This window comes from Martes martes, assembly GCF_963455335.1.
Source record: "Martes martes genome assembly, contig: SUPER_18_unloc_1, whole genome shotgun sequence".
NCBI classification, from domain to species: domain Eukaryota; kingdom Metazoa; phylum Chordata; class Mammalia; order Carnivora; family Mustelidae; genus Martes; species Martes martes.
Genome location: NW_027666704.1, coordinates 235,524 through 251,553, shown reverse-complemented (window position 1 = coordinate 251,553; position 16,030 = coordinate 235,524). Strand labels below are relative to the sequence as shown.

The 16,030-nt window shown below is 50.5% G+C and overlaps 1 protein-coding gene across 1 annotated transcript; it reads right to left on the bottom strand.

Moving 5' to 3' along the window:
* Positions 1 to 257: 257 nt before the first annotated feature.
* LOC308359838 (thyroid receptor-interacting protein 11-like) lies at positions 258 to 4,610 on the bottom strand (the record flags this gene model as incomplete). Its single annotated transcript, XM_080831695.1, has 1 exon — positions 258 to 4,610. One exon carries the CDS (start codon positions 4,608 to 4,610, stop codon positions 258 to 260), a length of 4,353 nt encoding a protein of 1,450 aa, XP_080687821.1.
* Between the last annotated feature and the right edge of the window lie 11,420 nt (positions 4,611 to 16,030).

The window sequence follows — 16,030 nt, the reverse complement described above, 5'->3', positions numbered from 1 at the left end:
GTGCCCTCAATTTCTGTCAAAAAAAAAAAAGTAAAATCTTAAAAAAAAAAAAAGTCACCAGTGTTTTCACTTTGGTGAATACTTCTGCAGTCATTAAGAGACCCCTTATTTGTTAAGTCATAAAAGAATATGTGTCTTGAGCTGAAAGCAAAACCGTGAACATTTGACATTTTGAAAAAGGACATTAGGGGATAAGGTAGACACACAGAGTGACTTGGGATCTTCAAAGCGTGGTCTCACTCTGGCTTGACAATCGTCTAGTTCTTTGAGAGGTCTTTGGCCGCCATTCCAACCTTCTCGGCAGGTGACAGTATATGCGGCATGTACGTGGGTAAAGCATCAGTGACAGCACTTAGAAGAAGGTGCTCCGATCCAACCATTTCCAGTCCAGGTGGGTTGATAAGAGACACAGCTGTGGTGCGGGGCTTGACATCTTTTTTGGGGGGTGTGGATCCCAGGGTAGCGTTCAGTCGTGGTGGGCCTTGTTGCTTAGGCACTTTTCCCCTCCCTCCTGAATCTGGAGGCTTCATGTCATGAGCAGAGGGTTTGGGCGGTGGAAAAGCTGATTGAGATTCCGCTTCTAGAAACTGGAGGAAAAGTCCTGAAAAAGAATGCTTGGCCACAGCTTGGTGATCTGGCTTCGCAGGTGTGTTGGGGGCGCTTTTGGATCCAGGCCCCCCAGTCACCCCGCCGGGCACACCCGCGGGCTCTTGGCTGCGCAGCTGCCGCAGCTGGTCTTCTCGGATCCCCAGCGTGCTTGCCATCAACCTCAACGCTTCCTGCCGTTCCGCATCAGCTGCCTGCAAAGATCCCACGAAGAGTCTCCTTAGGAGGCTTTTGTCCACCATTCCTTCCAACTGACTTACTAAGGTCATCAGTTTCTTCTGTGTGTCCTCCAGTATCTCCTGCTGGACCTCATTCTGTTTCTTGAACTCTTGGAGTTGGTCTTCCTTCACCTCCAAGTCGGCATTTGTTTGATGCAATCGTCCCTGTAACGACATCACTTTTCCTTCCAGGGCGTCTGCCTTTTCCCTCCACTCGGCCAGTTCCAGCTTGAGGTTCGCTAGTCTTCGATCACAGTGCCTTCCCTCTTCCTGGGAGGCGGCGAGCCGGAGCACAGCTTCCTCCTGCTGGGTGACCACGTGCAACTGCTCCCGCAGCGACTCTACCTGCAGACTGGCTCCGTGGCTGGCCTTTTCCATGGCCGCGGAAGACAAAACGAGTTTTCCCTGCAAGACCGTCACTTCCTCTCTTAGCTGAGCCACTTGGTCTTCCGAGGCCAAAGCTTCCCAGTGACGAGAATCTTGGGCGTCTGCAGCGAGGTGCCGCTCTCTCTCCAGCTCCTGGCTTAGGAGCAATTCTCTCTCACGTAACTGGTGAACCTCCTTCTGGAGGGCACAGGCTTCCCTCTCTTTCTCTGTCAGTGCCAACTCGATGTCATCTCTCTCCTGTTGACACACAGCTGCCTTTTCCTGCATTGACCGAACGGCGTCGACGAGCCGGTTCAATTCTCTGGTCTCAGCCTCTTCTTTCTCTTGCAACAGTTGCTCCAACGTGAGTACCTTCTCTTTCGTCCCAGCATGCTGGGATGCCTCCTCTCGCCGCATCACTGAAAGCAGCCGATTTGTCTCTTGCATCGCCTGATTTTCCATTTCCTCTTCTCTAGATCTTTCCACAATCTTTGCATTTTCCTCTTTCAGCCTACACACATCCATTTCGAAATCTGCTATCCTCTCCTTCAGATTGGTGACTGCCTGCCTCAGCAGCTCATTCTCACTCAGCTGGCCCCTGAGCTTCTCCTGTAAAGAAAGCAGCTCCTCACTTTTCGCTTGGATTTGGAGCTCCTGAGCCTGAAGGGAGTTTTGAAGAACGGCCGGTTTCTCCTTCCGCTGCTCCATGTGGGAATTGCAATCGCTGTGTTCCCGGGGTTTGCCTTCTCCTTCCCCCGTGGCAGCCCCTGAAGCAATCCATCTCTGCTGATCCTCCCGGAGGGTTCGAATCATTGGATCTTTTCCTTGCCCTGATTTTCTGAGCTCCTCTACCTCCTCTCGGAGCACCTGAGAAGACTCACTCACTAGGTCAGATTTCGTGGCCTTCAGGGAGTCGGCTGCCTCTGCGGAGTCGCTGGAGGGCTGGAGGAAAATCGCGTCAAGGTTCCCTAAAAGGAGGTCCTTGGCATTGCAAAGCTCCCCGATGCGGAGCTGAAGTTGGGCCAGTTCCTTCTCTAGCTCTTGGAAGTTTATTTCATGGCCTTGGCAAGTTTGGATCTGGTCAAGAGAGGCTGTCTGCGGTTTCAAGACGTTCTCGCTGTTGGTGCAAGCCCACGCCCGGAGCTGTCGCAGATCTCTCTGAAGCTGGGGTGACTCACGCTTCAGATTTTGGACCGTGGTCAGCACCTGCTCTTTCCACTCCTCCATGATCTTCACTCGCTGTGTTAACCTGTCCCGTTCCTGTAGAAGTTGCTGGAACTGATCGATACGAACTCCTCGAACCTCATGACCAGTGCTGGGTGTTTGTAGGATCGTCAATAAAGTCTGGCATTTCTGACTTAACGCATCCACTTCCAGGTCTTTTTCTTGAATGATGTGTGACAAGTTCCGAATCATTTCTCTCAACACCTCCTGGATGCTGCTTTCCATTCTCGTGGCCAGTTTTTGATTTTCCTCTTGCATCCTCTGGAGGTCTGCTTCCCTGGCAGCAAGTCGATCGGTCATTTCGTGATAGTCCCTTTTCAGATTGCTATTCTCCCTCGTCTTCTCATTTAGGACGGCCAAGACCCGTTCGCTTTCCAAAGCACACTCTTGCAATTGCCGCTGAAGGTGTTCCACGTGCCTGTTCTGGCTGTCAGAAGCCGCAGAGATGCTGCTGGAAAGACCCTGAATCTCCACATCCTTTTGCTGGATAATCCGAGTGAGTTTCCCGATCTCCTCTTTGGAGAGCCGATCCACCTGCTCGGTCAGTCGGATGTTCTGTTCAGTGAGAAGCTGCATCTCCAGTTCCTGTTCTTGGATTCCTTGGACTAATCTTTGAATTTCGGCTTTAGATGGATCACGCTCTTCACTTCCGTTCTCTCTGGGGAGAGGCTGGCTTGCTCGCACTTCCTCATCTTCACAGGCTTCTCTTGGAATTTGCCGGCTTTTGTCAGGCAACTGGGCTTTCAGCTCTTCTAGTGCCACTTGCAGATTCCGAAGCATCTCGTCTTTCGCTGCGAGGAGCTGAGCGTGTTCAGTGTTCATCTCCTCCTGCCGGTGTTGAAGACGGTCCACTTTCTCCTTCTGCTCCTGTAAGGACTGAAGCACTGCTCTCTTCCCCTGCTGCTGGTTGTGAATGATCTTCTGTTGTTCTTTGATTTCCTCCTCGAGATCATCTTTTACCTCGTGGAGCTGAAAGACCTCACACTCTAGCTCTACGATCTCCTCTAGGACTTTAGGGTCAACCACGGGGACAGCAGGACTCTGTTGTGTGAGGCGCCCCAGGTCTTCGTCCACGTGAGGATGTTCGTCTGTCATGGATGGGAGACGCATGTCTTTGTCCTCCACGGATGCGGGTAAGGTGTCATGGCTTCTTAAGGTTTCGGTCGACTTACCGAATTCCTCCCGAAGCTCTGGCCTTTCTCTAAGTTCTTTGATGTACTGGTCTTGCTCTCCGATGTACTCTGTAAATTGCTTCTGCTCCTCCAAAGCAAAGGACAGCAGTTCTTTCGTTTCCTGGTGGTCGGCGTCCACCTGCTCCATCCTCTTTCGGAGGTGTAGTATCTCCAGGTCTTTCTGTTGGCCGAGCTGGATGAATCGTGCATTATCTACTGGGGACCAGTCTCTGAGACTTCGCTCAGACTTCTCTTCGAACAGCTTCTTTTCGGCCCGACACAGTTTTGCCACTAACCGTCCTTTCTCTATTTTTAAAGCCCTCACGGCAATGTTGTTCTTAAGAGAATCCTCGTTGTTGCGCAGAACTGATTCCTCCAGCTGATGTCTTGCATCTTGGAGCTCGTGAACCAACTTTTGCTTTTCTGCTCGGAGATCTGAAGCAAGGTTGTTCAAACTGTCGTTCAGCTGCTGCATTTGGGTAAGTTGTTGCCTCAACCTTCTGAGCTCCATTTCCCTTTCCTCAAGAAGGTCATCGTTCACGTTCCCGGCAGCGTCTTGGTTTTGTAGGTCTTCCATCCGTCGTTCATAGTCCATCAGTTGTTTGCGGTGCTGGTCAGTGAGGTCTGCAAGCTTCTGCTGGTGGACGTTTTGCAACACCGCCACTGCCAGCTGATGTTCGTCCATCTCCCGCATCCGCTGCTGCTCTAGGTCCCTGATGTGGCTCTTCAGTCGCCACACTGTTTCTGGGTCGATGGTATTTAGTCCCTGGGTGGAACACGGGCACAAAGTCTTCCAATGAGTCACTTCAGCCTCCAGGGTTTCAGTCTCACGGAGGCGTCTATTGATCTGTGCCTGGGATGAGATGACATCAGCCAAATCCGTGGCATCCCCAGGGAAAGTCCCTTTCCCCAGCACATGTGTGTGAGTATCAGAGATGTCCCTGGTCAAAGAGGTCTGGCTGCTGTCCAAGGCCCCTAGGGAATGGCCTAGGCCACAGCCCAGGCCACCAGCCCAGGAGAACATCTGGCGGTCAAACAACTGCCCTGGTCCGCGGTGAGAAAGCGTCCAGTCCAGTCGGACTACCCCGCCAAGTGTCACAGAACCCCTGCCTGCGCGAGGCTAAGAATCAAAAGCCAACTGCCGTTGCCAGGCAGCGCCTGCGTGGCCCTCCCTTACCCCCACCTCGCGTGCGCTCCCGCGCTCCCGCGCTCCCCCTGCTCCCGCGCTCCCGCGCTCCCCCGCTCCCGCGCTCCCCCGCTCCCGCGCTCCCCCGCTCCCGCGCTCCCCCGCTCCCCCGCTCCCGCGCTCCCGCACGCCACTGCTGGGCAGGTAGTTCCAAACAGCCAAGGCCCTCTGGCCACTGGTCTGGGTCCCAGCCGCTCATGCTTGCAACTTCCCACACCAGGCCTGGGCCTTTGCCCTCCTTCCCCTGCTTTGCTGGCTGTCCTGGGGGGCCCCTAGTGCATGCCTCTGCCTGACTGCCCCCAGGTGCCTGCCGCCAAAAATGCACCTGGCCCTCGACTTCCCCCTAAGTGGGATCACAGTACACAAAGTCCAGCGGCATGAGCTTTCCACGCAATAGTATCTTTTTCATTGAGGTGAAAAGTACAGTCACACGCATCCATCCAGCTAGGAGAGAGGATCCTCGGTGCAGTTCACGGATGTCTACACCAGCGCAGACAACGGACCTCACGGAGACTTTGCGTATTTCCAGCCTCCAGAGACTCCAGAGTGTCCTGCCCCTCCTTGCCCCGTCAGCCCTGCGCGGACAGCTCGGACAGTGCCTTGGTTTGGTGGTTCTCTGGCCGCCGCTTGCCCCGCGCGTCTGTCGCCTCCGGAGGCTGTGCGCCTAGACCAGGGAGGCGGTTGCGCAGGACCGTGGAGGTGCCTGGTCCGCGGGTCCTCCGCTCTGCACAGAGTGGCCCAGGTGTGGGGCGGCAGAGGCCCGAGTCCGCCCCGCGGGGTCCCGGTCTGGCTCTAGTCCACCGGTTTTGGTCAGGAACCGCTCCCGCAGCTGCAGCGCCGGAGCCCGGCTGCCCGCCGCCGTCGCCATGGTGAAGCCGCAGCTGGCCAACCAGACCCCTGCAGGGGAATGCGCCCACTCCCCCCGCTGCGTTTGCGCGGGGTGGGGTCCGGGCTGGGAACAGGAGGGCTGGCTGCTCTCTTGGTGGCCTGCTCCGGTCCCCTGCCGCCACCACGCACCAGGCACAGGGGGTCCTGGCCCGGGACTGCGCCGCGCCACAGACTGGAGCCCAGCTCCGGGGCGCCGCCAGAGTCCCAGAGGAGCCGCTTGGTGGGTCTGCCCTCGGAGACGCCCCCTGGGCGGGTCCCTGCCGCCCTCTGTCCTGGCCCCGCCCCGCATCGCCCTGGGGGGACTGCACCTGAGCCTTCCCCCTCCTTCCCCTGTATAGGTAATTTACATATAATATAAATATTGTATATATTTATGCTGGTGTCATATATAGATGTCGGCATATGCATACGTGATGTAATATATATTTTTATACATATTATATATTGCACATATACAAATGTAATATAATGTATAGGTACTATATATGTATTCCCCTCCCCCATATTTTTCAGATCTCCAATCACATGGCATCTCCAAACACTGGGTCTCCCCAGGACTGCACTGAGAAAATCTGTACCCAGATCTAGTGTATCCAGTTTCTCTTTTTATTTGAAAACACACTTCCGTTGTGCTTGCCTCTTCAAATCTTTGATATCCCTAATCCACTCATGACCCTTGCCTTTTTCTCTTTCGTTAGAGGTTTATTTTCATTCCATCCATTTTAGGGAAGAGAAACACCAGGTCTTCCAGAATCCAAAGACTAAAAGTTTAAACTAAAGAAGAACACACACACACACACACACACACACACACACACACACACACGCATTCCATCTCTGAAGCATTTGTAGGTAAAACCCTTAAGGGCATACATTAATCAAGGATGGGTAGTGCTAACCCGTGTAAGTGGATAAAGAGGGCATGGCGCAGGCGGGCCTCACCAGAAGAGGACCTGTTGTAGGAAACAGAGAACAAGTCAGTAGAAAGGCGGACTAGAACGGTGGGAGACCAAGGGTGTAGGGCGCACGGGCAGGGTCGAACTTGCTACAGAAAAGCGGAAGGACGTGGAGGTTTGTAGGGTAAAGGCCGAATGGTCCTGGCGCACCGGCAGGGGTTGAGGGGGACGGGGAGCACTGCGGGAAGCTGGAGAGGATCGGACGCCAGCACTCCGACCTGAGAGGCGCGCCGCAGACGCCGGGGGTTCAGAAGGCGGCCTGCACCGCAGAGGGGCGGAGGAGCGGGATCCCCGCGCTGGGGCTGCGAGAGCGCCGCGCAGCGCAGGGGCGTCTGGGCCCCTCCCGCCAAGCACGGCCCTTTGGGGAAAGGACGCGGCGCGCGGAGTTTTGACAGCCGCGGGAGCGGAGGCAGCCCGCTGTCTCGGGTGGGTTTTGCCGGGGGCTGGGGCTCTGCGGGCGGGGAGCGTAGCACACCGCTCGGACGTGGGGGTGGTGACGGTTGTGGGACCAAGAGGGGAGCGAGCGCCTCCTGCGGTTCTTGGAGTGAGGCCGCCCTGGTGGTCGCCGCCGGGGAGACTCGGAGCTGTTAGGTGAGCGCCCGCGGGCTCCCTGCCTGTAGCTCCTTCCCACCCGCCCAGCCCGTCCTTTTCTCCTCGGGGCACACCCCACCTTGCTGAAACCCCGAGATCCAGAGTGGTGTGCAAAAGTGCGCCCTAGCTTTGTAAAAGTTCTGGACAATTTAGGTGGGTTACTGAAATGCTGAGGAAAATTGGAAATGACATTTTTTCCCCCTTTACAGGGTACAGGACTGAAGTCACTCCGTGTCATCTCATTTGATTTCTACTTGAAATTGTCCTGTGTATGTAGTGTTAAAATATAGTGTGTGGGGGCGCCTGGGTGGCTCAGTGGGTTAAGCCTCTGCCTTCGGCTCAGGTCATGATCCCAGGGTCCTGGGATGGAGCCCCGCATCGGGCTCTCTGCTAGGCGGGGAGCCTGCTCCCCCGCCCCCCGCCCTCTGCCTGCCTCTCTGCCTACTTGTGATCTCTCTCTCTGTCAGATAAATAAATACAATCTTTAAAAATATATATAGTGTGTGCGTGCAGTAACTACAAAATAAGTAAGTTTATTTTCAAAAACTTGTATTTAAAATGGAATTTAATTTTTTTTAAAGATTTTTATTTATTTGACAGAGAGAGCAAGAGAGGGAAGACAAGCAGCGGAGTGGGAAAGGGAGAAGCAGGCAACTCCCGCCCCAGCAGGACGCCCAATGCCTGGACTCGATTTTAGGACCCTGGACAGAAGGTAGACGCTTAATGACTGAGCCACCCTGGTGCCCTAAAATGGAATTTTTTTTTTCCCTAAAATGGAATTTTAAAATGCTTTAAGATTTTAAGGAATCTGGCTGCCTTTAGTTTTTTCTAGGTTTTTTTTAGACGGTTTTTGAAAACCAACAGTTTTGACAAAGGACATAATTTTTTGTTTGGGGACATAAAGTTTTAACGGTTCTGAACAAAACATGTTAAGTGTGAAATAGAGAATAAAACATCTCTCTGAGAGACCTACCTCTAGGACCAAGCGTTGTATCTGACACATTGTGGACATTTAACAAATGATTGCAGAATGGGGGAATTCTCTTTTTAAGTGGACAGACTTGTTTTAAGAAGCCATTTAAACCCATCATGCCCATTATATGATCCTCACACATCTTTGGAACCTTTAGTAGACAAGCTTGCCTAGACAGTTACCTTTGAATACACCTGACCAAATCCCATCGGAGGAGCTTCTCTTTCAGGAGATCTGCAGTGGGATCCCAGAATCTGTCTTTTAACCAGCCAGGTGATTTTTATGCACAGCCAAATAAAGGATCCATCTCAAAGAGGCTGGGATCTCAAGGCTGTGCCACCAGAATTGTACAACCAGGTTTCAAGAACTAGGGTGGCTGTGAGGATTTTGTGCACTAAAGAATGGCCTTCCTTTCTCTCTGCATGTCAAGTTAATTTCCTCTACTATATTAGTCTTTACTCCCAGAGTCGGATGCTGCTGCTGCTGGTTTACAGACTCACCTCATTACATTTTACCATCAGAGAAGATTTTGTCCCGCTCAAATTCGAAAACGACTAGAAGGATTCAGATTGATCTTACTGAGATTGTGCATGCCAATCATTTTGATGTACAAAGAAGAAGATCTCACCACCTCACACCAGTCAGAGTGGCTAAAATTAACAAGCCAGGAAATGACAGATACTGCCGAGGATGCGGAGAAAGGGGAACCCTCCTACACTGTTGGTGGGAATGCAAGCTGGTGCAGCCACTCTGGAAAACAGCATGGAGGTTCCTCAAAAAGTTGAAAATAGAGCTACCCTACGACCCAGCAATCGCACTACTGGGTATTTACCCTAAAGGTACAAATGTAGTGATACGAAGGGGCACGTGCACCCGAATGTTTATAGCAGCAATGTCCACAGTAGCCAAACTATGGAAAGAACCTAGATGTCCATCAACAGATGAATGGATAAGGAAGAGGTAGTATATATATACAATGGAATACTATGCAGTCATGATCGGGTCATGATCCAAGGGTCCTGGGACTGAGCCCCGCAGGGGCTCCCTGCTCAGGGGGAACCTGCTTCTCCCTCTCCCTCTGACCCTCCCCCCTGCTTGTGCTCTCTCGCTCTCTCTCTCAAATAAATAAAATCTTTAAAAATAATAATAATAATAATTAGTTGTTACCTCAGTACTATAAATAAGATGTACAAACTGCTTAGAAGGGTGTCTTAGTCCATTTGAGCTGTTGTAACAAAATACCACAGACTTGGTGACTTAGAAATAATAGAAATCTACTTCTCACAGTTCTGGAGACCAGATGTCCAAGATCAGGGGGCCGGAATGGTCGAATCAGGGCCATCTTTGGAGGCACAGACTTCTCCTTGTATTCTCACAGGGTGGAAGGGGCTAGGTAGTTCTCTGGGCTCTCTTTTCTAAGAGCGCTAATCCCATTCATAAGGGCTCCACCCTCATGACCTTTCTCTTTTTTTGAATTTTATTTATTTCTTTGACAGACAGAGAGATCACAGGTAGGCAGAGAGGCAGGCAGAGAGAGAGGGGAAAGCAGGCTCCCTGCTGAGCAGAGAGCCCGGTGCGGTGCTCAATCCCAGGACCCTGAGATCACGACCTGAGCCGAAGGCAGAGGCTTAACCCACTGAGCCACCCAGGCGCCCTCCAACCTCATGACCTTTTGCTGGAGTTTCCCAGGAAGACACATGAAGCCTAATGGAGACAAACCGACAGAGACCATAAGCCCCGCCTTCATGGCTCGGCTGTCGGGCTGGTACCATCCTGGGTGGAGGATAAGCAAGTGGAATCTGGGGAGACGCGATTCGGTCTAGTAATGTCTCAAGATCTTGCTTAGACACGGTGATTCTGAGAAAAGGATTTAGACAGTCCCCCTTCACTGGGGCTCCTCACACTCCTCACCACTCAGCCTGGCCACCCAAACTGCCACCCCAAGGTAGAACGCAGGCTCTGGGGGAGCTGAGAAGGGGCAGGACAGAGCGGTGCTCAGGACACTGGCTCTGGACTTGGACCACTGGTTTTGCAAAGCTGCTCTCCGACTTGCTAGTTGTGTGACTGTGCGCAGCTACTGGACTGCTCTTGGCCTCATGCTCTGGGGGGATGATCATAGTGGCTCCTGCTGGCATGTTTGGGAAATCGAGGGACTTAATCCAAGTACAGTGTATAAAACAGTCCTTGCGGTACTAAGTACTCAGTGAAAGACCAGACAGACATGTACTCCCATGGTTGTGGCAGCATTGTTCACAAGAGCCAAGGTATGGAAACCAGCCAAGTGTCCATCAACGGATGAGTGAACAAAGATGGAGTAGATAGCTACAATGGACTATGATTCAGCCAGGGAAATGCTGCCATTTACAACAACAAGGAAGATCTTGAGGACATCGTGCTAACTAAGGTCAGACAGACGAAGACAAACACCATACGGGACCTCTATTTTTAAGACTTTATTTACTTATTTAGAGACAGAAAGAGGGAGAGGGAGGGAGAGAATCTCAAGCAGATTCCACATGGAGCTTGGAGCCCAATGCAGGGCTTGATCTCAGAACCCTGATGATGGCCTGAGCTGAAATCAAGAGTTAGAACCTTAACTGACTGAGCCACCCAGGTGCCCCTGAATGGTACCCCTCTATGTAGCATCTAAAAAAAAAAAAACTAACTTGTAAAAACAGAGTGAAGTGGTGGTTACCAAGGGCTGGGGGCGGGGAAATGGGAGAGGTGTTGTTGAAGGCACATAGTGTACCTGAAAGATAGATAAGTCCTGGAGACCTAATACACAGTATGGTGATTATAGTCAACAATGGTATCAGAACCATTAAACCTGCTGAGAGACTAGATCTTAATTGCTCTGAACACTAGAAGAAATAAGAATTATGTAACGTAATAGAGGTGTTAGCTAGCAGTACAATGACAACTGTATTGCAATACAAAAGTATCAAGTCACCTTAAACTGACACAATGTTCCATGTCAAATATACATCAGTAAAAATAAAGAAATAAACAGTAGTTGTTCTAACACAATTCTGGACCCACAGGGCTGAGCATACAGGCTGGTTCATGAATGGAGGTCTATAGAGAGGTGTTTAATATCATTTAATGTTGACACCACCACCACCACTACCACCACCACCATCATCACTGAGCCCTTCCCATTCTAATTGTTTGGGAAGCATTTTGCAGACCCTTGATTTCTTGGCTTGTGGCGAAGGGAAAACTCTAAGAACATACGTCCACCACCAGGTTTTCTCAGAGACTCAGAACGTTCAGAAGCACATTTTGGCCTGGCGGTTGGATATGGACAGTGGCAAAGCAAAGGAGAAAGGAAGAATGAACTGGGAGAAAAGGTTCTCCTGAGCACAAGGGCCAAGATTTTTCATGCGCCAGGAATGGTCTACGTCCATGTGACACCTTCGAAGCTCAGCTAAGTCAGTTAATTAGTTTTACCTCAGGAATGATGGTCCTTCCTTTCTCCCTACTTCATTCCTCCCTTTCTTCCCTCTTTTCTTTTTGTTCTTCTTCCTTTCTTTTCTTCTTTCTTTCCTTCCAAAGGAGAAAGAACAAGAGTTGATGAGCTAAGAGATACACAATCAGGCCAATACCCAGACAAACCAGTACACCAAACACCAACTGAACCTCAAGCAATTCCCCGAAAGCCAGTTGGCTATATTTCCCATCCAGTGATCATCGTTCCCCGAATTCACCCAAACCCCTGATATAAAGCTGAAGATGGAAAAATAGAGACAAACAAACGCAACAGGGCCCTTGGAGAATGGAAGTCATCAAGCCCTGCTTAGAGAGTTGTTCAAAGACAGTGCCTATAGCTGAGGGAGAAGTGCGGGGAGGGAGGTTTTTTCAACAGACACAAAGGGAAATGGGCATTGGAGCCTTTAAATAGGAAGGACTGTAGGGACGCCTGGGTGCCTCTGTCATTTAAGGGGCTACCTTCGCCTCAGGTCATGACCCCAGGGTCCTGGGATAGAGTCCCACATCGGGCTCCTTGCTCAGCAGGGAGCCCACCTCTCCCTCTCCCTGCTTGGGTGTGTGTGCATGCGCTCTCTCTCTGACAAATAGATAAATAAAATCATTAAGGAAAATAGGCAGGACTATAACGGGAAGAAGAAAACCTCAAGCAACACCAGGAGACTGGACACACTCCCTCAGAACACACACAAACGTGGTGGAAAGACCAGCACAAGTAATTTAGACAAATCCCACACATGGAATAGGAGGCAGACACCAACACAGAGATGGATTTTTCCCCCAGAATGAGTAGGGCACAGGGTCACAACCTCTACATGGGAGATTTTCTCCAACGGAGTTTAAATTCTTCTTTCTTCAATTCTACACAAGTGGTATAAAGTGACCTAGCATCCTAACAACCCATAAACTATGGAGATTTTCTTCTTTTTCCTAATTTCCATGTGTCCTCCTTCCCCAGATAACACTATGTCTGTTATGTGACCCCCATCAACAGAGACATTCATGAAGCCTACTGCTTAACAGTGTGTGTTCGATGGAGTTCCTGGCTAACTCAGTTGGTGAAGCATCTCACTCTTGGTTTCAACTCAGGTCATGAACTCAGGGTGCTGGGGTCAAGCCCTGTGTTGGACTCCATGCTCAGCAGGGTGTCTCCATCTAAACCTCCTCCCACCTGCTCACGCTCTCCATACAAAATATATCTTAAAAAAAAAAAAAAAGTGTGGATTCAAGAGACAACCTCTACGTGCTCTTGGTCAAGTCACGTCAACCTTCTCTGCTTTAATTTCCTCATCTATATAATGGGAATAAGATAATAAGAGCACCAACTTCATAGGATGGTTGTGAGCATTCAATAAATTACTATTTAAATTTCTTAGAACAGGAGCACCTGGGTGGTTCACTTCGGTAAGTATCCCACTCTTGGTTTCAGCTCAGACCATGAACTCATGGTTGTGAGATCGAGCCCCACACTGGGCTCAGTGCTCACGTGGTGTCTGCTGGGGATTCTCTCCCTCCCTCCCCTCTCCCACCACCCGCGCTCTACCTCTCTCTCTCTAAAATGGATAAGTAAATAAAATCTGAAGTTCTTAGAACAGTCATTGGCTCATATTAAGTGATCAACAAATGATAGAAATCATTACTACTACCAGTAGTAGTGGTGGTGGGGTGGGGGTAGTACTACTACTACTCCTACTACTCCTACTATTACCACTGTGATTCCCAAAGTCAGATTAAACTACCTGGACTAAGACAAAGAAGTATAAAAATTGGGAAGAGGAGAATGTCAGGTTTTAACTTCTTCCTATTGTGGAAGGAAAAAGCAAGTTACCTAGGGAGCCATCACATGATTTCCATTTGGAACAGAGCAGGATCACAAGAAACCTAGGCTGGACAGTATCACTGGGTATAGTCTGAGGCGGGCATTGGAACAGACAGTACATTTCCAGCCTCTTCATGCAGAGAGCCTTCGCTGAATGAATGAGTCGTCACGAGCCATTTCAGAGAATCCTGGTGGGCAAAAGCTGAACCACCCATTCAAGCGATTCCAGAAAAACACCCAAGGATGTGTTAGGAGGGAATTCTCCCGAAAGTACCAGCAGAATTACCTAGGTCTGCCACTCCACCTCCCCCAAGGAGGAGAACTATACTCCAACTGACCTGTGGCTTAGCCTTCTAATGCAATCATGGAGAAGAACAAATCTAGGTACTGTTTCCCATGACAGTGTTTCTTCCCTGCTCTGCTCACATTTCTGGACTCTTCCTCAAGGGAGAAGAGAAATCCTGCCCTTCTGTACCCATCATCTATCTGTGTGTACCCAACCCCGGAAGCACACAAATGGCTCAGCTGATCTTCACTGGGCCAAGTGTAGCTGCAGGTCACTACACTGAAAGGCAAACGCGCTTTCTTCTGCTTTACGCAAGAGATGCCAGCGGACCGCTCCTGGCAGTGCTTTCTCTCCACGTTCTCCTCCTCTGTCTACCAGGTGGAGACAGGGTCTTACTTGTCAGACTAGGCCGGACGATACTCCAGCCTCAGCGGGGAGAGGCACAGCCAGTCCCTTCCCATTCCGAGCAGCGGGAACAGCAGGACTAAAGGCTCCTGAGTGGGAGCACAGTTGGCGCAGCTGGACGGGGTAGCGTGAGCAAGGCAGAGGCAGGAGGTGAGCTCAGAGAGGGGGTGGGGCACCTGATCATGTGGGGCCTCGTGCTCCATGACAAGGAGGAGTAAGATGAGTGTGACTGTCTGACACAGTCTTTACCAGATCACTCTGGCTGCCTTGTGAATAGATGGAGGGTAAGAGCGGCCAAAGGAGACCAAGGAAGCAAGGGGACTGTGGCTGTCAGGGAGGAAGGATGGCGCCTGGCACCAGGGTGCGATGCAAGAGGTGGGAAGCCCCTGAAATGAGGCCTTTTTCCACCTGCGAGGTTTTGTGACACTCGATTTGTGTCAGAAATCAGAGGTGGAACTAAAGGGGACCTTGAACCTTCGCTGGTCTAGGCACCCTCATCTGAGGTCACATGGGCAGACACTGGGCAGAACCTGGCATGAAGCCCCACGTCAACAGTCTTCCACCATGTGGCTCCTGTTTGGTCCCTGTCACCATCCCTTCTATTTCTGTGGTTTTGGAGAGACAGATCCACCAAGAGCTACTGCACTTTAGAGGCTCAGAGTAAAATTGAGAACTTGCTTTTCATTGATCATTTCTGCATTACACACCACCTACTTCCCAGAAGGACTTGAGACAGCTTGCAGGAACAATCATCTTAAACCATCTGCTCAGCCGCTGAGAAACATGTTTTCAGAGACTCCTTAAGGCCACAAGGAAATGTTTAAAATGCAACAATAAGTGAAAAACCTAGGACGTGACACTTTGCTCCCTATCATATTATTACATAACAGAAAGACGCAGAGAGGGGAGAGAGGGAAGAAAGAGAGGGAGAGAATGAGCAAGAGGAAGGGAGGGGAAAGGAAGGGAACAGAAATGAGGAGGAGAGGGAAAAAGAAATTGGAAAGGAACATTAACGGTGGTTATTTCCCTTCTTAAAATGGTCTGGACAGACCTCATCATTAATAACATGGTACCCTGAGATGCTGCAACTAAGATGATTTTGAAGGGCAGTAACATCTTTTTAATGTTAATAGTTATGCATTTATAGATCGAATGTGGATTTCCAAAATATAGCTAACACATCCAAACCATGTGTTGGCTCAATCTCATTCCTAGTGCAATTGAAAAATTTTATTACATTTTAACTTTATTCCAATTCAATTAATAAAAATAATTTTCTCTGAGCTAATAAAATTAGTTGGCATGGGAGCCTGGGTGGCTCAGTTGTTTGGGCAGCTGCCTTCGGCTCGGGTCATGGTCCCCGGATCAAGTCCCGCATCGGGCTCCGAGCTTCGCAGGGAGTCTGCTTCTCCCTCTGACCTTCTCCCATCTCATGCTCTCTCTCACTGTCTCTCTCCTTCTCAAATAAATAAAATCTTTAAAAAAGTAGTTGGCACTTTCACCGTTTGACTTGGAAATGTCCTTGACCAGACTGACGGTTCATGAGGTACTCTTTCCACCTCCGGGTTCCTGCGGGGCACATTCTGCTAATGGTTCTGGCAGTTCATTCTTCGAGTCCCATTTTCTCCTGCCTCCAAGACCAATGTTCTCCCTGCCCTTCCCGCCTCCATTTACAATCCCCCTGAGGTGCTCTGGCCGCCAGCTGACGCCTGGTTCCAAAGCCATTGCTACCTGATTTACCTTTAGGTGACCTCTGTGCCCTACGTCCAGGTACTGATTTCTCTTTCAGTTAGGTACTGATGCTCGAGACTTAGTGGCTTAAATCAACAACCATTGCACTACCTCCCCTGATGC